The 25,272-nt window shown below is 45.2% G+C and overlaps 1 protein-coding gene across 3 annotated transcripts in view; it reads right to left on the bottom strand.

The window, feature by feature from the left end:
• mpp2b (MAGUK p55 scaffold protein 2b) overlaps window positions 1-25,272 on the bottom strand; it is a 60,618-nt gene that overhangs the window by 4,798 nt on the left and 30,548 nt on the right. For 2 of the 3 annotated variants that reach the window (XM_049015264.1, XM_049015265.1), the window contains exons 3-11: window positions 19,143-19,243; window positions 13,181-13,333; window positions 12,117-12,272; window positions 9,642-9,869; window positions 7,039-7,170; window positions 3,571-3,673; window positions 2,387-2,455; window positions 2,040-2,201; window positions 478-680 (exon numbers count right to left, since the gene is read on the bottom strand). In XM_049015264.1, coding sequence (XP_048871221.1) covers window positions 478-680; window positions 2,040-2,201; window positions 2,387-2,455; window positions 3,571-3,673; window positions 7,039-7,170; window positions 9,642-9,869; window positions 12,117-12,272; window positions 13,181-13,333; window positions 19,143-19,243 — 1,307 coding nt within the window. The remainder of the gene's footprint in view (window positions 1-477; window positions 681-2,039; window positions 2,202-2,386; window positions 2,456-3,570; window positions 3,674-7,038; window positions 7,171-9,641; window positions 9,870-12,116; window positions 12,273-13,180; window positions 13,334-19,142; window positions 19,244-25,272) is intronic. The other variant, XM_049015266.1, reaches the window with a different exon arrangement.

Below are 25,272 nucleotides of genomic sequence, written 5' to 3'. Positions count from 1 at the left end.
TTTGGAATGGACAATGGAATTCAGCACAATATCAAAGAAATGGATAAACTGAACAAGATCAGAGAAATACCATTATGTCTGTTCTCAAAGTGTATTACGTCCCAAAGCTATGTCCATTGAAGGGCACCCTGACTGTGCTGGACCGACAGGTCACGCTGACTATGCTGAACACAGACACAGTACACTGATTGCAGTGAACGCAGACATGACACACTGACTGCAGTGAACACAGACACAGTACACTGATTGCAGTGAACGCAGACATGACACACTGACTGCAGTGAACACAGACACAGCACACTGACTGCAGTGAACATAAGCAGGGCACACTGACTGCAGTGAACATAAGCACGGCACACTGACTGCAGTGAACACCGACACAGCACACTGACTGCAGTGAACATAAGCACGGCACACTGACTGCAGTGAACACCGACACAGCACACTGACTGCAGTGAACACAGGTACAGCACACACCTGCGGGTTGACGTCCAGGATGCATATCTTGCCAGACTCCACCACTTCATGTATGGAGCTTATCTTCGTGCCATAGAGGTTGCCGTCATACTCGCCGTGCTCCAGAAAGCGGCCATTCTTGATGTCTGACTCCATCTCGCTGCGGGACATGAAGCAGTACATCTGCCCATCCCTCTCATTTGCTTTGGGCTTCCTGGAGGTGTCTGTGCCACAGCAGATGGGACGAGGTCACAAAAGTGCAGTAATCATTGTTCTAAGATTGTGGGGCTTTAACCAAGTGTGTATAGGCTTGGTCGTAGATAACTGGCGACTATAACAATATGACATATAAGCTGATAGTCAGTTAGGGGTCCACTGACGTGTAACTAGGACACAAAAGCATAAGTACGGGATGGGAGTGTGGCTCAGTAGGGGGTCACACACCTTTTAGGTTGGGGCTTTGAACCCCACTGAGTTTGTGCTTTCTGTGCTGCACTGGTTTCCTTCCACACTCTATTGACATTCAGTCAGGCTAACTGGAATCCCTAAATTGCCCATAAGGAGCGTGTCTATGCGCACTGTGAAGGACTGGCACCCTGTCCAGGGTGCACCCCAGCCTTGTGTCCTAAACTGCCTTGGACTGACTCTGGTTCCTTCACCACAACACACAAAAAATGGATGGAAGAGACAAGTATACAAAAGTCTGTTTAGTGACACACCTCCACCTTAGATCCTACATCTACATAATAGAGTAAAGATTAAAAACATAAAAATCAATTATACCATTTCAGATACCAATTATACCAATACGGAAACCACTATAGGTGCTGTATTAAATAATCTTTGGTAATTCATTATTTTTAAACTACTTCATACATTTTTATTGATTATCGTTATTGCTTTCCATTAACAGATTTGATCACATTTTCTTTTATATGTCAAGAATTCTTTTAAATCTGGCTGAGAAATCCACCCTCCCCAACCCCAAGTCCTAAACCAGTGTTTCCCAATCTGGTCCTTGGCGTTCCACAGACAGTTCACATCTACTGGGAGCTCGGAGGGAGCAAAAACATGGACCAGCTGTGGGTCATTGAGGACCGGATACAGCTCCTAGACAGTCCCTGCAAACCTGAAACTAAACCTGAAAAACAACTCACCAGATCATATTTTAGCCTGTATCTGATCTGACCTGATTGGGGAAATTAATTAAATTAATGAATAGATTTCATGGCTCATCCAGCACAGGGGTGTCCCCTGCCTCGTGTCCTCTGCTTCCTGGGACAAGCCCTAAGCTGACCATTACTCTGTTCTGCAGAAGCCTTAGAAAAGCAGCTCTAGGTGAGAAATAGTAGTGATGGAGAAAAATAATGCTGCATGAACCATTTGCTGTATTTTGTTGACCCCACTAGATGGTGCTCTCTGTTCGAAAAAGGGCATAAGCATGCCCCAAAGCAACCCAAGAGCACCATCTAGTGGGGTCAACAAAATACAGCAAATGGTTCATGCAGCATTATTTTTCTCCATCACTAAGAAATAGCTTCTGGTATGGGAAGCCTAAACGAGATGCGCCATGCTGCACTCACAGGGGATGGTGGTGCCATACCGCTGAGGATCTGACACCAGCAGCTTGTTCTTGATGCTGCGCCGGCCCACCCCTTGTGCCCCAATCAGAACCAGGCTCTTCCGACGGAAGGGGGGCATCTTGGCAACTTCCTCATAGATAAGCAGCTCGTGCCGATCAAACTCTGAAAGACAGAGCAGTCACCTCTGATTATCAAGCCTTATCATCCTCCAGTCTGTGACTGCCAGCTGCAAACTGGTTTCCCTGGAATCACGCATCCAGACAGCAATATATTTATCATCTGGAAAGTCAGTTATGCTTGAATACATATTTATTTGCACATTTGCACAGAAGATTATAAGTTCGAACCAGCATTCTTGGTTGTCAGGTACATCATCTTCTTTTTCTTCTTCCCACCGATGCCCGTGCAGAGTGGACCTGGCAGAGGGAATTGAGACTTGTAAGAGCAAAGACACGTACTACAATGCGGGAATGAAAATCCAACTCTGGTTCATCACTCCTGTCACTCGGCTCCAAGAAGCAAAGGCACTTCGATGTCACATCTACATCGCGTCAGTGACCTGACTTCTCCACTAGGTGTCAGTGTCACACAGGTCCAGCACCTCCACACTTGAGATTAAAGAGTTCAGGCAAACCCGTCAATCAAAATACGGCAACAGATGGGCTTTGTTGGATGGTTTTAATACAGACCAGTGGGGCTGAACCAGAAAATAGTGAAGACAAATAGTGAAACATTACTGTTATCCCAATAAAACACCAGAGCAATTAATAATGAAGAGTTTCTCATTTACAAAAGAACCAAAAAAGTGGAAACAGTGAATAGATGGGTAATAAAATCTGTGCTGTGAAAAAGGAGCTGTCAGTGTTTCATGCCTTATTACTCTGGGATTCAGAATAATCAGTAACCCCTCCTCAGGGCAGGAACTCTCAGCCAGCTAATTACCAATTCCAAATTCCTGACTATAACGGTTGAACGTTAGAAGACATCAATTATAACAAAAAACAGTAGTTATGAATAATCAGCAGGTTTAAATAGGTCAGCCAACCGATTTTAAGAAGCCCGCTGATGGCCGTTCCTACTCAGAAGCTCTGGTCTAGCAGAGGGCAGCGGAGAGGAAGCTCAGAAGATCTGGGCTTTGCAGAGGAGGGGAGGTGGCAGGTCTGTAATACACCGGCACCTACCTGTCCTTCTCACAGGTTCCCTGTGACTTCACAATCAGAGCTGCCCATGTGCCCAGAATTTACAGGACAGAACTCAATACAAGCAGGTCTGCGGACGGCACCAGCGAGACAGCGAGGTCTGCTTCAGTGAGACGTCTGAAGCAGATGCAGTGCAGATCAATGGATGTATTTTACCACGTGTCCGGCATGTGGCATGAACCAAAACAAACCCATCATGCAACATAACGCATATGTAAGTTGATGGATTCCTGTACATGTATTTTGAAGAAGACAAAAAAATCATCGATGATGTCATCTTTGAGCGACAGTGACTCCATATTACAGCTGTGATGTGGAGCCAGCGGCTGTACCTCCACCTGCAAACTCCAGGTCCCTCTTCACAAAGGCCTTCCGCTTCTCCTCCAGGAGCTGGCTGGGGATGAGGCCCGCGCTGCCCCCCTCCACATGGCACGCCTGCAGGGAACAGCATTCACCCGTCACCTCCCACCCATTCACCCAGCTAATGTGTGTGGCCGTGTACTGAGCCACCACAGACCGTGTTTTATAACACAGTGTGTCAGTTGGTATAGTTAGCATCGCGAGTTATCCATTTAAGTGTGATTTGCAGGCTTTGGCTTACAAGGAGAATGTACCCTGAAAACTGAGGACTGAATTCAGCATGGTTTAGAGATAACTAAGGTGTTGATTTTTCCGTCAGAACTTCTAAAAAGGAAGGAGCTCCAGATGAACAACTACAGACGGAATGACGTATTGCGTTCTGCCCATCTGCTGAGTGGAAAAGTCTGGAGGTGTTCACTTCAACAGCTCTTTCTCTGTTCTGGGGATTTGATTGCTCAACAAGGATCACTCCAGCAAAATCACTCCAAGAGGATCAGCCCAACAGCGCCACTCAAATAGGACCAATTCAGCCGGACCACTCCAACAAAAGTGCGCCAACACTCCATGGACACTTAATCTGTGTTTTCCAAAGTAATATCACGCCTGAGAGTAAATGTATGCCTAGCTTAGACGACTATAATTTTCTCTTAAACCTGCTGTGGTATAATGGTCCGAAATTGAGCACCATTAATAATCAAAGTTCAGCTTGCAGCATTAGTTCACTTTGTAGATTTTGCATAATAGGGATGGTCGCAGCGCAGAGGTGCAGAAGGCAGCCTTTTCCTTGGCTTTTGATCGTCTCGGATACACCGTGATCACCTCCCTGGCCCTGCCCACGTCTCCCACCATTGGGATACCTTCAAGTTCAAAATCTTCCTTGCAAATGAGCAACATTTACCCATCGCTACCATCAGAATGGTGGCCGTGTTTAGCCAAATGGCATTGAATGTACCCTTTGTACAGTGATCGAGTAGAATGACATTAATCTTCTTGCAATGTACTAGCAAAACATGCATGAACTGCATGTTAAGGCCAGGGAGCTAAAAGGCTTAAACAGCTATTTTGTATCATTCATATCAGAAATAAGGTACATCCATCCATCCATCCATTCTCCAAACCGCTTATCCTACTGGCTCGCGGGGGGTCCGGAGCCTATCCCGGAAGCAATGGGCACGAGGCAGGGAACAACCCAGGATGGGGGGTCAGCCCATCACAATAAGGTACATTAACCACAAACTGTTTCCACTGTAGTTCTCATACCTGTGTATATAATACATTTACCCAAACAAGAACTGTGATGTGCTGTGGTTCAACTGGAAATGGCTGCGATCTGATTACTGCAGTTTATATATAGATGCTGGTTCTTATGCATATTGTTAAAAATTAGCAAGATAATTAAATTTTTTATATTCTAGTGTCTATGGCTCCAGCCTGAAAATTGCAGTGATCGTGTTGCACAGAGCACCCAAAATAAGAAAAAGCTAAATGAATCAGCACAATATTTTTGTCTTTTGTTAATTCTTCTCTTGAAATGACAATGACATTCTCAATAAGCTGTCTATTAAGCTCTCACTACATTTACATGCACACTAACAAAATCAAATTATCTTGTTAGTCTGACTAAAATCGGACTTTTAAAGTACATGTAAACATGTTAGTTCGACTGAAATCGTATTAAATTGAATTCCTCTTAATCGATTGACACCCAAATAATGCGACTGGGAGTCGATTTACTGCATTATGCCTTCAGTGGGACTCAAACTGGCCTACACAGGATGCCAGTCCGTCACAGGGCACACGGCTGGATTACACCCTACACAGGATGCCAGTCCGTCAGAGGGCACACGGCTGGGGTACACCCTACACAGGATGCCAGTCCATCACAGGGCACACGGCTGGGGTACACCCTACACAGGATGCCAGCCCGTCACAGGGCACACGGCTGGGGTACACCCTACACAGGATGCCAGTCCGTCACAGGGCACACGGCTGGGGTACACCCTACACAGGATGCCAGTCCGTCACAGGGCACACGGCTGGGGTACACCCTACACAGGATGCCAGTCCGTCACAGGGCACACGGCTGGGGTACACCCTACACAGGATGCCAGTCCGTCACAGGGCACACGGCTGGGGTACACCCTACACAGGATGCCAGCCCGTCACAGGGCACACGGCTGGGGTACACCCTACACAGGATGCCAGTCCGTCACAGGGCACACGGCTGGGGTACACCCTACACAGGATGCCAGTCCGTCACAGGGCACACGGCTGGGGTACACCCTACACAGGATGCCAGTCCGTCACAGGGCACACGGCTGGGGTACACCCTACACAGGATGCCAGTCCGTCACAGGGCACACGGCTGGGGTACACCCTCCACAGGACGCCAGTCCGTCACAGGGCACACGGCTGGGTTACACCCTACACAGGATGCCAGTCCGTCACAGGGCACACGGCTGGGGTACACCCTACACAGGATGCCAGTCCGTCACAGGGCACACGGCTGGGGTACACCCTACACAGGACGCCAGTCCGTCACAGGGCACACGGCTGGGGTACACCCTACACAGGATGCCAGCCCATCACAGGGCACACGGCTGGGGTACACCCTACACAGGATGCCAGTCCGTCACAGGGCACACGGCTGGGGTACACCCTACACAGGATGCCAGTTACCCAGGGCCGCATTCATACATGCACTTCGGGCAGTGGGAGGACGCACATACAACACAGTTACATGTACAAACACACACACACAGCAGAATCGGGATTCCAACTCCCAACCAGAGAGGCTTGAGGCAATAGCACAGCCTGCTGAGCCACTGTGCTTCATTTTGATGAAACAAATTATGCCATTAATTACAGAGAGCAAGACAGGACATCAGAAACTATGACAGTTAGGGCCACAGGTCTGTGACCTCAGGTTTGCTGAATCAAGTCCCTTGAGATTCCTGCTGTTGTTTCCTTGAACAGCGAATACACCTTGAATGCTGCAGTAAAATACCACACACTATAATGGCTAAAACCGAGTCACATTAAACGTGTGTGTGTGTGTATGTGTGGTCTAGGTATATTACATTACATTGTTGGGCAGAATGTTGTGCGGATCATTTCTTCAGGCCCCGCAAGAGGAATTTTAGAAAAATCTGTGACTGCAATGAAAAAACAAAAAATACTAAAAGATTTCTGTGTCGTTTGATTACTTATGGTTAAGGTTAAGGCTGGGTGGGGGGTAAAATCGTCATTGTTGGGATTAGGGTTTAGCTCAGAGAAATGAATGGTGCCTTTCATGAAGGAGGTGGCCAAAGTCTGCCACTTCATTTTCTTTAATGGTTACTACGGGATTCAGTGGGTTACCTCCGGCGACCGTTCTGACATCAACTAAGGTCGAAGCTGATACTGAGGAGGAACAGGAATCATGATGCTGGGTACTTTACCTGCCACCAGTTGAGGTCCTCCTGGTTGAATATCTGGAGGATGTCACCACTGCTGAACTTGAGTCCAGCCTCCTTGCAGGGGATGAGGTTGTCGTGGGCAGGGTCGTAGTCAAAGTGACACTTCACAAACGCCTGGGCACAGGAACACAGATCAGGCTTCAATGTCTGGCCTTATATTATATTTACTGTTACAAGCATTCACACACTGTCATTCACTTTAAGATTAAACTTGCACCTGGTTTGCCAGCAGAAAGGCGTCTTTAGGAAATCCTGTAATACCACGATGCAATGCTGTTTCCTGACACTTGTGTAATGAACGGACATTGAATGTATATATGCCGTTTGCACAACTGTCCTTATTTATTTCTTTTTAAAAGTTGATTTAATTTTATTGTCTACTTTCACTTACATTGCCCTTTGTTGTATTTACCCTTTTCAGTGAAACTAGACAAAGAACTTGCCATATAGAGGAATCAATAAAGTTCGATCTCATCCTTTCTTATCTTAAAGAACACAGCAAAAGCATTGGTACCTTAAGCTCGTCTGATTTAATCGCTGCTCATAAAACAGTGATCAGATAAAACAGTGATCAGATAAAACAGTGATCAGATTGCAGCTCCAGCTGAACTGCATCACCTACAGGAATGCGGTTCCTAGCTGACATGTCACCCTAAGCGAGCATCACCCACCCCAGGGATAGTAAGATTGGCTGGCAAGTCGCTTGTAGGATTAATTAGCTGTGACATACAGGCAGCTTGGCATCTTTCACACCAGTGTGAGGATCCTACACAAAAGTCCACGCAAAAACCATTCGCGAGAAACAGCAGCTGAAGAAGGCAAGAAACTAAAGGCAGACAACGCAACACTCCCAGGAACAGTATCCATGACGACCAGCGCTTCTCTCAAGTGGACGCAGTACGGAGTACAAGGGGTCGCCAGTGTCTGAGTCGCCCTGCCCTCCCGGCCAGGAGCACTGCAGCGCCAGCACGGAGCACTGGAGAGCTCCTGTTCAGTGGCCACTGGCCATGGGGGGGGGCGTTGGCTCGGCTCGCCATCAGTCAGCGGCCCGAAATAAAGAGCAGAGCAGATGGCTGCTCCAACCCATATGCCACAGGCTGCAGAAAAAGGAGGATCTTTCGGGGAGTTCAGTCAGGCACCTCGATCCGCTGGGGATCCGGCTTGTATAAATGGAATGTATAAATCGAAAGGGCGTCGTGAAAAACCCACCCAGCTTTACAGCTACATTCGTTTACTATTATTTTCGATCTAAACTGACTTACAACTTATCCATATAAAGGAGGCAGATTTTTTATTTTTTTTTGCAGCAAATTGTTACAGACCCAGCAAGCAGGAAATGAGAAGCAGTGACCTTTCTGAAACGTTCCACCGGCAGTAAACCCACTGGCCTTCATAAAAAATGGGCAGCTCATAAGCTGCATGTTAACATAGCACGAAGGCATCTGGTTAATTATGATTTCATAAAGTAAGACATTTTAAAAGAAGAATGAGGTTTGGAGCAAACAGCATAGCTGACTGATAGCCAGCACCTTTGGTGAGGGGGCAGGTATCCAGTCCCAGCCCCTGCTGCCCTGTCCCTTTCAATCACACCGTTTCCACACCTTTAGAGCAGCCCCACCCTCACTGAGACTGCCAGCACCTCTCCTACTAGGGCCCATTATGGGTGACAATGACAGATCTCTCAGACACTGTAGCTCCATTACCCAGAATGCTAGTGGGGCGGACGTAGAGCCAGGGATGATATTATCCCAGCAGTTTCACTCCCGAAAAGCTGTCAGGGTACAAAGGCGGGGGCCCCAGTTGCCACGCCCCGCGGCTCTACGTTAAAGGCAGAGGCCTGGAAATGCCCAGGCGGCCAGGCAGAGAACAGCTCTACTCCCACTAAAGTTTTCAGGAGTTCTTATGCGAAAAAAGAAAAAAATCTATTTCTATGACTAAACCTCTATGAAATAGCAGCAGTCTGTAACGTCCCTCTGGACCGCAATCAGAGCTTGAAGTACCTCAGAGAGCTATACAAGTCAGAAAAAATATGAGTCACTGTTAAATGACTGTATTTGACTATTTTTGTCAATACTGAACTCCACTAATACATTTAGGACTCTACTGTTTGAGTTAAAGGCATAAATCGCCGGTAATGTGCAGACACAATCACGCTCATCAGAGTTTTACTTACACAAAGATGTTCTGAGAGAAGAAAGAAAAATGATTGAATCAGAGATATAACCAATCAGATTGTAAAGGAGGTCGAAGCAAGTACAGAAGGCAGGACCAATCAATGAAATGTCTTAGTCCCGCTCCTTGTAGTTGTTCGGACCCACCTCCTTTACAATCTGATTGGATACCTCTCTGAACCAATCATTTTTCCTACTGCCCTCAGAACATTTTTCTCTCAGTAAAACTGCCACTAGCCGACAGCAACGTCATGGCACAGATCTAACATATAAAACGGTTTGGTCACGCTGTGCTGTTTGAAGGCATGTTTTGTTGGGAATAAAGGGTGTTTTCTGGCACAAAGGCATCTTGTTTTAACTAAGCAGCGGGTAACAAGCACCAGGCAGGGGTTGAGGGGGGAGGTGTGGGCTCACCTGGCGCGGGGTGTGTGGCTCCTGGTAGCTGGGCAGGATCTTGAGCACTACGCTGCCGCTGGCCTCCTTCAGCATCTCCTGGAGCACTTTGGGGTCGTTGCCCACCTCCTTGCCGTTCACCTCCTTGATGATGTCGCCCACATGCAGCAGGCCTTGCTGGTCAATCATGCCCCCATGAAGGATCCTGGCGATGACCAGCTCGCCGCTCTCCACCCGGAAGGTCACACCCTGCCGCAGAGAAGGACTGCCTGGTCAGGCCTGGCTCCAAATACGTCACACACGGCACCAGCTGGCTACGTCGCAGGACGCTGACCCCGCATATACATTAATTACAAGCCGGGGGGACATTCTCTTTCTGCCTCCCCCATCTTCCTCTCCCTGACACATGGACACATATACAGCTGAGTTCAACCTTGGGGGAGGGGTCACAGTGCAGGGTCGATAAGCATCCAGAGCCCCTGGAGCGACTGAGGGTCAAGGACCTTGCTGAAAAGGCCGACAGTGACATCACCCTGCCAGCCGAGGGATCTGAATGGGTGACCTTCTGATTATGCAACCCGCTAAGCAACACACCACCCTGATAAGAAAAACTATCAGATATCACATGGCAAGGAACACGTCTAATTACACTAATATCCGCTCTGTGATTATGATGATTCATCTCTTTATAATTTACATGAAAATATTTCAGCTCTTTTTGTCCTGTATTAATTTCTTGGACAGGGGTAAATAGGTATTTATAGAACAGGTAATACGAAGGTAACTGGGCCAGTAGAATAGGCTGGAATGAAAACACACTCACACACACACACACACACACACACACACACACACACACACACACACACATCTACTGTGTGGGGACCGTCCATTCATTTCTATGGGCAAAAACCCAATCCCAACAATGATGACCTTAACCAGTACCCAGCCCTAACCTTAACCATAAGTAACCAACCCAAATACAAAGTTTTCGTTTTTTGGTTGCAGTCACAGATTTTTATAAAATTTAATTTCCTCTCGTGGGGATAAAAAAAAGTGGTCCCCACAACATCAAAATAACAGGTTTTTAATCACATTGTGGGGTCATTTGGACCCCAACAATGTAATCTACAGTACTGTGCAAAAGTCTTAGGCAGGCAAAGAAAATGATGTTTAGATTATCCTCATGTTGGTGTAAAACTATGATATGATGCCTGTCAAAGTGTGTCAGCTTCGCCATTTAAGAACATCTGCTAAAATCATCCTAGTATTTGCAGCGGCCGTCCAGTGCAGCCATGTATTTTTTGACTTGGCCACTAGCACACCTCATACAGCTAGTCAATCTGTCACTGCCTTTTTAAACCAATATATTTAATTATTTAATTCACCTGTTGGTGAAATTTAACAAAACCATGGAACGGCTGAGGTGCCCCTGAGGAGAAGTTTGGGAACTGAAGCGGTGTTCTTCTAGTCATCCAACTAGATATCGGTAACTTTTTAGAAAACAGAAGAAATTATTACTAGTTTTTATTGTGCAGACTGGTCTGAGTGGGAAGTACAATCTGGCTAAACGAATATAGAGGAAATGCACGGATGACGCAGAAAATGACCTATGTGGACATTTGCCTTGAGGGCAGTTTGCTGGCTGTGCCGCTGACTTCCCCGTGTGCAGCCGCGGTGATCGGCTGTGACAGCGCCGGACCCATCTACCTGCCGCGGTTCTGCTCTGCTTCTGGCTTCGGTGAGGAGCTAAACGCTACGATGTCTGTCCGCATCACGTCTACCCTCAAATTCAGGCCCCTACACTTTCCATGACACCGGCATTTTGTCATCTCCCTCGGCGCCTGAAAACACATAGACATCTCCGCGTCCTGCTCCCCGTGGGGCTAGAATAAGAACAGCAATAATCAATCGCAGAACCAAAATAACCTGATGCAAATAGAGACATGCAGGACTTTTGCTGTTTAAGGCTGCAAACAGGGTGGGTGGGCCGCAGGTAACGCTGCAGTCCCACATCTCCCGCATCATGGGTTGAAAGCCTGCCGCTGGATCTGTTCAGTGCGGAGCTTGGAAGTTCTCCTGGCGTTGCGTGGGTTTACTCTAGAGACTCTGGTTTGCGGTTAGACTCTACAATTACCCACAGTGTGGCTGTTTATGTGTATGTGGGCCTTGTGCTGAGCAGGCATGCCATCCAGGGCTTTCCCCTGCTGTGTGCCCTCTGCTGCCAGGCAGAGACCACAGGATAGGAGGTAATGCTGCACAACTGAACACAGAAAGGAGGTATTTATATGGTGCGAGCTCTGGGTCGTCTGTCTAGCTCATGGTTACCGCCACCATTCTCCTCTTTTTACCCAATAAGCATAAACACAGCTGGGTAAATGGCTGGCATGCACATAAATAGTTCTGACGCAATAATAAATATGAGGCTACGCTGGTAAAAGACTAGCAGCCTTTCCCATCACCAGTATGTCACGACGTAGAGCATATGGCACTCACCAGGTGTTCCCCAGCCACTTTGCGGATGCCCACCATCCTGACGGCGTCGGGGGGGACGGGCTGATTGTTCAGGGCGGCATCCATGAAGGCGCAGGGGCTGGGGGGTGGGGTGTCGTAGCTTTTTGAGGCCACCGAGTCATGCGTCTCCAGGAGGGACTGGGGGAGAAGCAGCAAGCTCAGCCACATGTTCCAGGGCCCGTGGCACAACCCGTGCCCCGTGCCCTCAGCCAGCACTGTCAGTTAGCAAGCTGCGTCTGATGCGCAAAGGGGAGCGGATCTCGCATGCATTTTCATGCAAACTGCCCAAAGTAACACAACAGGAGAATGATTTTCTCTATCTGTTATAGTGCTTCAGCGGTCTTTGGACCGTATTCCCCTTAAAGGCCTGTTAGGGATAAGTAACAAATGAAGACCTTTCATGATGTGTTGACCGGTTTAAGCAATGAATAGCAGAAAGGAAAGGGGAGGAAAATTAGACAAAACTGCTAAATCTGAAGAAAATGTAGCAACCATGTGTCTCTGCAGCACATCCATATGACACGCTGGCAGATTCGGGGGAGCAGCACTTAACACGGGCAGTGATACATAACGTGACATTTTGTCAGGGGCCCCAGAATTTCCAGGAATTCCCTGGAGTATAACTTTAATATAACTTTTTAAAAACCCAGTTCAAATCAGCAGTTATATTTAACAGAGACCAGAAATCATGCATAAATAAGCAAAAGCATTTGTTGCTGCAAAGGGGCTGGGAATCAGGCAGTATGATGTTGGGGAGAAAGGCCCGGGAACCTGAAGTATTTCCACCGGAAGCACCAGCAGGCACCCTGCGGCTGTGCCCTTCAGCAAGGTAACACACCTTTGACTGAGTCTTTCCAGCATGATATCCGGCAGCACAAACTAATAAAAAGAGCTGTTTGGGCCAAAAAGCATCATCAGAGCAGCAGGAAAGGTAAGCGGCCGAGCCAGACGACGGACGGGAACGTGTTAGTGTTAGCGTGCGCATGTGGATGCAGCAGAGTGCGTCCGGCGCTGGCAGAGGAGCCCCTGGGGCCACCAGGCCTCACCTGGAAGTGGGGCTCCTTCAGGATGCGGGCCAGTTCGTCGGCGGCCTTGCTGCGGTGAGTCAGCGGGGTCAGGTCCCTCAGGATCTCCTGCACCAGCTCCACATTGTTGTCTCTCACCGCTTCCAACTTAGTCTCCTCCATTTTCTCATGGGCCTATCAGGATCATAGGGGGAGAAAATGTCTCATCCATGTAAGCCCCCCAAACACACACACACACAGAATGGTGAGAAAAGCAGGATCTGCCTGATAGGCGTCTCTCCTAGTAGAGTGAGTTGAAACGGAACCTGAAGCCCATGAAACGTTCAGCCTGGATGTTGCACTGCGGCAGCACCTGAGGCACTAACCCCTCATGCCACAGGCCCAACTACCCTTTCTCCCCATGTCACACATTAAAAATGCAGCTTTCCTCACAATGAAACCCCAGTCAAAACATCAAATCAGTCCAGTTCTGCTCTAACAGAGAGAAAGAGGAGCAGTTCTGCCGTCGCTGTTTAACTATTGATTTTCCTTTGTCCTCCTCTTAGGCGCCTTTTTCGCTGCTCATTCCCAAAGCTGCTGTTTCATTCCTGGTTCTTCGACTGCTGGATCGATTCTCCCCTTTAAGGCCAGCGCTCATACTTGGACGGACGTTGATTTGCCAAACTGTTCATAATGTCACAGCTCAGCCTTCAGAAAGCAGCTGCGTCAGGGCCGAGTAACATGCATTAATTCCTCTTCAGAGCTATTTTTGGTCTCACTGACTCAATTTTCCCCCCCTAACAAACACCAGGCGCCTTCCACACAAAGAGCAGAAAGATACAAGACAGACACTATCGCAGACGTATATAATTAGTCTGCTCCATCCTGGCTAAGACATTTTTTTCCATCTGACAACTCAGGCACCATCCAGGGCAGAACTTCGATATGTAAGCAGGGCCTATCAGCTGGGTGGGAATGACACACAGCCAGTCGTATTCAGAAACACCAATCAATCACAAACCCATCGTGTTTTAGGTATTCCAGCATTACCAGAATAGTAACCTCAGTAAGATTAGTAACAGCAACACCTTCAGTAACACCTTCAGAGAGTATCCATGCTGCATCTAAGACGCATGAAGGCATCTGGGGAACATTGTATTTGGAGGTAAAACTATTCCAGAACATCAGAGGTCTAAACACATTTTGATATATAAACACATGCAGTAACACTTTATTTAAAGAACTCATGTAGGAATAAATATTCATAAAGCATTATGAACATGGCTATAACTATTTATGAAAAGGCATAAGACATTATTGTCATGATTATTATGCATTATGATTGCGCTATGAAGCTCTCATCTAAAACCCACTATAGATACAGTACCTTCATAAACGCATTGTAATGGCTTATACTGACTATTACGTACGCATAATACACATGGCTGTAATTCATGCCTTTTTATAAATAGTTATAGCTGTGTTTATAATACTTTATGACCGCATTATCATACATTATGAAGGTATCTATAATGCATCATGATGACCGCTTTAAGTAAAGTGTTCCCAAAAATACATATTGGGCCACACGTCCTCCCATCATTGATGTAGCTTAAAAGGAGCTAAAAAACATAGATTGTGGAGGAAGATGGAGGTGCAGGAGATGATGGACGAGAGCTTAGAGGGAGAAGCCAGGAGGCAGTGGCGACCAGAGCAGACATAGTTTCCAGACAGCGAGCCACTGGCTAACTAAAGTGCGATAAAGACCATCGATCACCACCACTCATTCCAGACCCAGTGTGCTGCAGGAGAAGAAAAGATGACAACCTGGTCTGGAGCAGCCTCTTGAACGGCCATGATGCTATTTCCCACAATGTGATTGGTGCCATGTGGCCACCTTATTGGCTCAAGCTGCCAAGCTGAGCAGATGTGCTCCCAGAAAGCCAGACACTGACACTGCACTGCATGGCATTTGCCATTAGAGCAGTTTATACTGGCTGATAATTGGGGATCAGTACTCAGGGGATTAATGGTCATAAAAGGTGATTTGAAGATGGAAAGATAATAAGTGAATGGCACAGGCCTGATAGTACACTGCTCATCGCAACTGCTGCTATCATCAGCCAGAAGGTTACCAGTGTCACATCAGACAAACAAGCCTTTAGCTACTGACTTCACATTAAAAATGACCTCTTTCACATTAAAAACTACCTCTTTAAAGCTCAAAACCGTTGGTGAGATAATGAAGTGCATTAACCAGTGACTCTCAAACCAGACATTGGGGACCATTGTAAGCTGGCAATAGTCCCAATAAAGCACTTAATTACTGAGAAGTGATTAAGCGTATGAATTTATGGACTATACCAGGACTCTTCAAATCTGGCCCTCCATTCCAAATCCAGGCCGCGTTTACAGTCTTCCCAGGTAGTTAGTTTAATACTTACTGATTCTAATTGACCAGAGGTTTCACATCAGGCTGGAAAACCAGCAGGGCTCGGCCCTTGAGGACCGTGATTTGCATACTGTAGCCCTGGACTATAGAGAGTCGAAAGTAACAGTCACAGGCAGCAGACCATGTCAGTACTGAATTTTCAAAACAATTGTGCAACTAAAATAAAATCTATTTCTTTATCCTCATTTGATTTCTTTTTTGTATACCTCAAATAATAGCAACAATTTAGATAAAAAATTGTCAGGAGAAACTGCATTATTAAATATTCTACATAATAAAGTTATTAAGTACTACTCTATTATTATACAAAGGGAAGACAAATTAAAATACATTTTTCTTTATTAATATCAAGTCAAATTATGAAAATAATTACATAAAAAGCTATTTAGCTTAACAGCACAAAAACCAATTTATATAATGGCTTCCTAGAAAATGGAGTCTGGTGTGTTTTGTTATAATTTTAATTTAGGTATTTCCTACCATTTTAATTTTCAGCTTCAAATGTGACAAGGTCAGAATAACAAAAATGTGGTCAATGGAAAAAAGGGGATATGAAGCCAGTCATTACAGTAATACAGTTAATTATACACCAGTACAGGCCTGTGCTGCAGTAATAAGATACTGAGGGGAGAGGATCAGACAATTCTAACAACAAAGACCAAGATTCCAAAACCTTCACATAACACAGAAATGTTTTATAACACTTCAGTGCTGACAAGTCTCTACTTCATTTTCTCAAAATTCAGCAAATTATCTCCAATACAACATCTATAGGTTGGGTGGATGAGGGGTTTTACAAGAGCTAATAAACACCTGAAAACCCTGACTTGATGTAACATATGTGATAGATGAAGAGATTGTTGCAGTACATGTGACAGTGTTTAGCACGTGCAGGTGAATAGAATTCACATTCCGGTATTATTTAATTGGCTCATTCACATTCCAGTTTTATTCTATTGGCTCATTCACATTCCGATATTATTCTATTGGCTCATTCACATTACAATATTATTCTATTGGCTTATTCACATTCCAATATTGGCCCCAAAGCTAACTGGAATAGTCAGATCATATTAGATGTTATGAGGTAGAAGGCTTATCAGGAACACTGTTGTTTTGTGCTGCTGAACCATGTATGGTTTCCAAAAAGGTCATTAATGTCATTTTAGAGAAAGGGGCAAATTTTAATTTATATAAAAGTACTAGATCTTTAAAAAAACAAATTCAGAAGCCTAGGACAATTTAAAATGTTAGGTTTGGTTGCCAAAGTTTAAAACCCATTAGTAAAAACCGTCTGATGAATTGTTGTGCTCTATTACACTGAATTCAAACTTTCATTTCACATGCTGATCACACACTAACTGTAACTCCTCACGCTGCATTAATATTAACGGAAAGTCCAGGAGATCCACGTCTCTGATCCCCTTGACGCAGTAACAGCTGAGTGGCTTCATCTCTAAACTTCTCTTCACCCATTTTATCGCAACTGAGAAGACACACTCCAGTCAGTCTGCCTCGGAAAGACACAGATAATAGATGCCCTTCCTTCACAAATATTACTGGTCATTCAGAAGCAGGGAGACCACATAGATACAGGGTCTGGAGCTCCACCGACACAGACTCCCAAGGGTTTCGAATAAGGACATTCATCAGAAACTAAAGAAGATCCACTGAATCGTGACTCGGAAAATAAACACCCTCTTACCCAAGCTTTTTCCCATCCAGCCTTTTCTTAAAATACACAGGAGCTCTAACTTTACAAAATTCATTATCCAACATTTTCACTACAAGGGAATGTTAATCAATTTTGCTTTGCCACAGGAAATGCAGTTAGTGTTTCCATCTCCTGCCAATAATGGCCACTCGATCTAGCCCCAGTTAACCCCACCTCTGCTCACATTACGCAATGATGCAGACAGGAACACTCTGTACACTGCCACACATGAAAAACAAACTATTCCCATAATAAGGTGAACTGTAATTTAAACCTTGGTTTGTGTTTCACACTAATCTGCCTTTCAGCACAACTGCAATACTGTGCAGCATTTACATCTCAATATGCATAAAGATACTGCAGTGTAATCAGCAAATAAGTCAACAGCACTATTAAAGAAGTGAAAAAGTTATTTATGTAGTGGGACATCCAAGACTATACATTAATTATATTTATGTTATTACCTGACTATTAACTGGTGCTGGGCTATTTTAGCCAAAAGTATGAACAAATTCTGTTTCTCGTAGAGAATAATCAATGAATTGGTATATACATATAAATCACCGATAATAGGTTTTTCTTTTTTTGAATGATTATGCATTTTTTTCAGTACAATTTTTTTCAATTCAATCCTTATTGCTTCAAACCTCTTGAATTTAGCAATGAAAGTTCAAGTAGCGACGCTTATGGCGTTAAAAGTGCCTTCCATCTTTTAAGTAATTTTGATTAATATCCTAAAATATACACCAAAGAGGGTCGGCATGGTGGTGCAGTGGTTAGCACTGTTCCCTCACACCTCTGGGACCCGGGTTCAAGTCTCCACCTGGGTCACATGTGTGTGGAGTTTGCATGTTCTCCCCATGTCGCCGTGGGGTTTCCCCCCGAGTACTCCGGTTTCCCCCCACAGTCCAAAAACGTGCTGAGCCTAATTGGAGTTGCTAAATTGCCCATAGGTGTGCATGTGTGAGTGACTGGTGTGAGTGTGCCCTGCGATGGGCTGGCCCCCCATTCTGGGTTGTTCCCTGCCTCGTGCCCATTGCTTCCGGGATAGACTCCGGACTCCCCGTGACCCAGTAGGATAAGCGGTTTGGAAAATGGATGGATGGATATATACCAAAGATTAGGAAACATTCTTGGTAATGAAACAGGTCCTGTATCTCAGATCTATACGTCATGGCAGACGGGGCATTTCACATTCAGCAGAACATCGTTTCTCCAAATTCTTCAAAGCACCCATCTTACTGTTCTGTAAAGGTGCTCTGTTTAAGTCCAAAGATGGGCTTTATGCTTGTCTACCTTCAAGGGTATCACTTTCATATAGTATACGAGTGTTCCTGGCCACATTACAATGTACTGATCGCTGTAACCTGTGTTCAGTGAATCAGCCATGACAGTACTTAGGGTCAATTGATTCAGCAACCAAAAGGATATCGACTTTGGAAATGTGCCTGGATCTGTGATTTCTGGGGCTTGTCTCCTACCTCCAGTCAACAGTAGGGCTACTGATCAAACTAGGTATTGAATGCTAAATGGGTGCCAAGCTAAACGATCTCAATAATTTCAGTTGGGGCCAGTTATGAAAGCATGATGATGTTCTATGGACGATAACTTCCATCCATTTACTGAAACCGTTTAATCCCAGCTGGGGTCGCGGGGGGGGGACCTGAGCCTATCCCGGGAACAGTGGGCGCAGGCAAGAACTAACCCTGGGCAGTCACCAACACACAGCAGGGTGGACGATAACATATTCAGTGAAATGAAGTTAATTGCTCCATTCAGTTTCAGAGCCTACACCTCCATGTAATGGTATGGTTGGACAGGTAGTACTGTAGACTTACCACTGGGCTCTCCATGATGCCTTTGAGAAAGATGAGGTCCAGGTCATTGGCAGTAGTGGAGCTGGTACTGTCACTCAGGGTGTCCAGGACCTGATGCATAGCTACAAAGACAAAGGGGTAAAAAGCACCGATTAGAACTGCAGCATATAAATTTAATTCTAAAATCTTCATTTTCCTCAGAGCCTCACTGATAAGCATCTGCCTCATGCCTGAAGACAAAGTGATTGACAAAGATAAAACCATGGCTGTCTTGTCTGTCTCCGCTTAGCCAGCTGTCAAACCACAGTGGACACATATTCATTATTGTGACTGTTAACTCAGATCAGCAGAGAATACATGGAGTTTAAGGAGTGAAGGTCACCAAGCTCCACCAGGGTCAGTAAGCGTTTCTGAATCCAAGAACGCAAAGATCGTACTTGTGGTTTGGCAAGACCAGTCCTGCTAACTTGCCTCCCAAGAGCGAACTTAGGGCGCAATGAATCATGGGATTGGTCTAATTTGGCAAGAATGCAACCGATGTATTCTTGATATCTGAGGCGAGGCAAGAGCGACATCCAGGGATTTTTCCATTCCTCTGTACTTCTGTTCCAGAGTATTGGAACCAGTCTTCCACAATGGAGTATCTAACGTCAAACGGGTATGTGAGAACTCAGGCACGCTCAAGTATGCATATTGCGATTCAGCCAGGATCTTCACTAAAAATGAGCACGGCATCATTAGCATTAGCTTACAGGTCATCAACTCAACATCTCCAATCCATCAGTCCATATGCTGATATGACAAATGCAACTTTCTTCAAACAAAGGTGGGTTAATCCACCTGTACATAGTTAAGGCATATTAATAACAATGAAGCATCATCATTTACTCACAGACAGGCAAATATGCAACTACAAATGTGCTATAGCAAACACAGGCCTTCAAAAATAGCGAAATAACTTTAGTTGCAATGGGAAATGAGGGGTTTCACTAATTCAATCGTTTTCATGAGTTTACCTTTACGCAGCACCATTCCCCAATGTCATTTCTCCATAGAAACCCAAAATTCATGACCGGGCTCCAACAAATATTTCCAATCAGTTTTTATAATGATCCTCAGCTGAAGACGTAAAAAAGCTACTATGACATGAAGGCGAATGCTGCGTCGTTAGCATTACGTATAAAGCAAAGCTATGGAGGCCTGTGGAAACAGGGCATCTTAAAGGAAGCCGCCGTCAGTTTCTCTGACACGTTACTGGAAGAGCTAAGATCCATGGAGAAGCGGGAAATAAGTGCTGAACACCAGCTCCATGACTCCAGGGCAGCCAAAGCGAGTTATTCATGGTTGGAACTTTCTAATATCAAACCCATGATACTTTATTTGAGGAGGCACAAATTACTTAGTTACTCAGTTACTGCTCACAAACAAATCATGAACTAATATAGTTACTGCATGAAATATATAAACCATCATGACTGATCCCTAATGAAGAAATATGGGATCAGTAAACACCTATTTACTGGTTTATTAACGCATTAAGTAATCATGTGCTACAACGTTATTTATGCCCCTAGTAAAATGTTACCAGCAAACCTATTTATGACGCCATGATCCCGCCATGACTGAGCATCACAGAAATGGGATTTTGGAGCTATTTATTACTGCTATCACTCCAACAGCACTCATTCATATAGATAAGCTAATCTGTGCTGACTGGAATTGCTTTCAGGACTAATGTAGACCCCAAGTGATTACTTAGCCAGTAGTAAGTTTTCTTTTCTCGACCTGTAGCCTACAGCTTGCTTAAAGGTACATTTTCAAGAGACTGGGAGGAAGGAATGAAGAGTATGCAAGGAGACAACTTCTCCAAATTGCTGAAGGATACATCTGTCAGATGGAGCTGCTTTAGAACTTTTCGGTCTAAGAGCACTTCTCGTGATCCAGATTATAGCCGGGCTATGACGGAACGCTTCAGGCAGAAGAAACGCCCTGGGCGGATACCATAATACCTAATGCACATTTAATAAATGAAACATCAGCAATGTCCTGTGCAACGAACAAATAAACCTTTTAGTTTCCTGCAAGCTGAGCTGTGTTCTACACATAGGCATCTTTAACAATATGGTGAAAGTAATGAAGTAATGACCTTACCATTGCAACATGCTTAAATGCTTGCTATTTACTTTAATTATCAATTCCATTGGCCTCCATTGGGTTATTGTTCGACGGGCTTAATGGAAACTACGTATTTCATATTGAAATGAGAACTTCATGCACTGAATGAGGAATTCAAGGATTCGAAGCTGGTATGCGCTGTTCTAGTAATTTCCTCTATACAATTATAGGAGATTCATTGCTCTCATCATGACCAAAAGCAGCTTTTGTGAAAGACAGTTAATTGACTTGAAGAACATCTTGTATCATAAGCATCAAACTAATAATCAGAGGCAATTGGAGGCCTTATTCAGGAGCTTCAGAAACCCTGTTTTTCCCCTAGACCCCCTGAAAAGTTATTTTTCTAAGTTTGAATTAAATCCAAAATAAATAGCGAATCATCCCGTATTTTCATACGCATTTCGTACCCCCTCCACCGCCCCCCGCCATACCCGCATCCCATTTTTCTTTAGATTGAAAGTGGTGAGCCTACTGGGAGCTGAGCCCCCCTAAGGGTCAAATCCCGAAATCACCGCAGATATATATTACAGTACATCGGCTCAGTTCGTGAGCTGCAGTTTATTGTGGCTGTTTGCAGTATGCTCTTCAATTTTTTATCATCCTGTTCTATTCGGATTTTAAAAGGGCGACAGCGTTGGATGGAACATGTCGTATAATCATAACGAAGTAAACAAACTGGAAAGGAATCTGGTTACACCGTAATGTCGTAAATTTATACAGTACCACCCTATGAAGAATATAAAAAGACATGAAATGGGGTCTGAATGTGCTAAAATTAATGCACTTGTCTAGTATAACCATGCGAGTAGCATCAGAGGTGCTTGTCAAAGAATATTGCAGTGTGTGGAAATGGAAAAAGACAAGCCAGGACAGCAGTGCATTGAGGTATGTCTCACTTTCTCCACAGCAGGGACAGAGCTGCGCGTCGCAAGGCTCCCAGTTGGGAGTGATTTTCTTTGAAGAAAGGAGAAACAGCAAGAAACAATCATGGGAGTCTGTTTGTATCTAGCTTGTCTGGTAACACTGGGTGAAGGATCTGCTCAGGCTGCCTTAATACAGCAGGCTGCTCTCATCAACATTAATTTCTGCCTCACAACAATAACATTATCTTATATATAACTATACACACACACTCACACAGACACACACACAAATGCACACAACACTTAATAGTGTCCCAACTCCTAAAGGAATCAGTTCTGCCCTGGAATAAAGGGAACATCATCCACACGTAGGAAGAATTTTGTTTTTATCACTGCTCCCCTTCTCACTGTAGCAGCTGTTATTGTTATGTATGCATTTATTTGTTTAGTAAATGCTTTTGCCCAAAGAGACATTGAAGTGAGGATCAGAGAGCAGAGCCAGCCAGCATCCTGTGTGCAGCTGGGGTTAAGGGCCCTTGGTAGCGGCCCCAACAGTGAAATGATTACTCTGCTCGTTGTGGGATTTGAACCCATGACCTTCCAGACATAGATCTCTAAGCTGCTTTGCCACACAATGCATTACTGTGTTATAGCTGCTCTTGTTAAATATAGTGCCAGTGGGAACAGGGACAGTTATGGTAATTACAACAGTGGGATCCAGCAGTAGAAGAACATCATCATGGTTCTCTCCTCCTTCTCACATGCGACCGGTTTCCCATCTTTGCTCACTGTTAGCATTCCAGCAAACACATGCATAGCACGTTAAAACCCACAGCAAAAGGGAAATTTTATTTCCTTTAATGAGATTTAATGAGACAAATTATGCCAGCCTTTGTTAGTTTATGCTGTTCACTGAAATGTTCCAGCAAAAACACCGGCAAATGGTATGTTCTACACAACCTTCATGCAGGCACCTCCCCTAGATTGAAGAAACAGCTGCTGCCTGTTAACCATCCATTTTCTGTAACTGTTTGTCCTATTCAGGGTTGTGTGGGGTCTGGAGCCTATCCCAGAGGCTATGGGTGCAAGGCTGGAAACAACCCAGGATGGGGCGCCAACCCATCACAGGGCACAATCTGATAACTCCAATGAACCTCTGCATGTGTTTGGACTATAGGAGGAAGAGACTGAAGTACCTAGAGGAAACCTCATAATGACATGGGGAGAACACGTGAATTCCACACACATGGAGCTATGATAAAGGCTTCAACACTGGTCGCAGAGGTGCGAGACAACAGCGCTAACCACTGCACCAACATGCCGCCCCTCACCATGTTATTTTATAAGAATCATTTTTTCAGAAATATGTTTTCTCTTAAGCACCCCTTGTTAAACATCATGAGAGACTCCAGCAGAAGCAAATGGCCAAGCATTCACTAGCCTCATTAGCTGGATTCACTAGCCCCTTAGCTGGATTCACTAGCCCCATTAGCTGAATTCACTAGCCCCTTAGCTGGATTCACTAGCCTCATTAGCTGGATTCACTAGCCCCTTAGCTGGATTCACTAGCCTCATTAGCTGGATTCACTAGCCCCTTAGCTGGATTCACTAGCCCCATTAGCTGAATTCACTAGCCCCTTAGCTGGATTCACTAGCCTCATTAGCTGGATTCACTAGCCCCTTAGCTGGATTCACTAGCCTCATTAGCTGGATTCACTAGCCCCTTAGCTGGATTCACTAGCCCCCTTAGCTGGATTCACTAGCCTCATTAGCTGGATTCACTAGCCCCTTAGCTGGATTCACTAGCCCCATTAGCTGAATTCACTAGCCCCTTAGCTGGATTCACTAGCCTCATTAGCTGGATTCACTAGCCCCTTAGCTGGATTCACTAGCCTCATTAGCTGAATTCACTAGCCCCTTAGCTGGATTCACTAGCCTCATTAGCTGGATTCACTAGCCCCTTAGCTGGATTCACTAGCCCCATTAGCTGGATTCACTAGCCCCTTAGCTGGATTCACTAGCCCCATTAGCTGGATTCACTAGCCCCATTAGCTGGATTCATTAGCCCCATTAGCTGGATTCACTAGCCCCTTAGCTGGATTCACTAGCCCCATTAGCTGGATTCACTAGCCCCTTAGCTGGATTCACTAACCCCAAATTGCTTGCTTTGCTTCATCATTGGACTGAGGCCTGTTTCTCTGCTTCGGCAGTGGTGACACTGGGAGAGAAACACCCTCATCATCATGCATGTAAACACAGAGCTGCAGAGAAGGGAGCCGGGAAGAGGAGTGAAGCTCACCAGGCACCAACAGTGATGAGAATAGCATCATTAGCATTAGCTTACAGGTCATCAACTCACAGCAGGCTGCGGAAGCGTCTCCAGTCACTGCGCTAATACAACAAATGTGACTTTCCTCAAGCAAAGGCACTTTAATGGTATATCACTAACAACATCCAGCTTATTGTATGACAACAATCAAGCAAATATATATCCTTGGTCTTCAACATTAGCTATTAAGCTTAGCCACATCGCTAAAAGCTGACTGTCCTAAAGATAAACCTTTATGGCCATAAATGTGCATAAGGAAGTGTAGTGCATTAAACACGGAGGGGAAAAAATAATAATAGAAGCATTGCATTAGTGACTGAGGCTTAGTGTCAGTTATGAATGGCCCATGGTCTCCCCAACAGTCCAATAGGAAGGCCCCATTCACTAAGCGTTAGCGTAAAAGACAAATCGCATGCCCTGTTACTAATCAGCAGCAGTAATGTTTCCTAATCTTTTCTGGGTCATATTTGAGCCTCAGTGGGCCGTCTTGAACTCCTACCAGAACAGAATGCACAATCTCATGTTACTCTCCTGACAGTGGTTTGTTTTTGACTCCCACAAGGCACTCATTAACGATAATTACTGGTGCACAGCTAGTAATCCATTACCGTCATGATACAGCAGGTCCACCTGCACCCATCCAGATGATTACGTGAGTGCTCCATTAAGAAACTCCACATTTGCTACGTTTTAATTGGTCAGACTCTTGTCTGAACAAGTAATCTATCAACCGACAGCCACATTCCTTCCGCCGAACATTGCCCTGCATCTTCCGGTCCAGCAA

This window comes from Brienomyrus brachyistius, chromosome 5 (assembly GCF_023856365.1).
Source record: "Brienomyrus brachyistius isolate T26 chromosome 5, BBRACH_0.4, whole genome shotgun sequence".
Classification (NCBI taxonomy): domain Eukaryota; kingdom Metazoa; phylum Chordata; class Actinopteri; order Osteoglossiformes; family Mormyridae; genus Brienomyrus; species Brienomyrus brachyistius.
The sequence above is the reverse complement of the archived record's forward strand: the minus strand, read 5'-3'. Positions and strand labels throughout refer to the sequence as shown.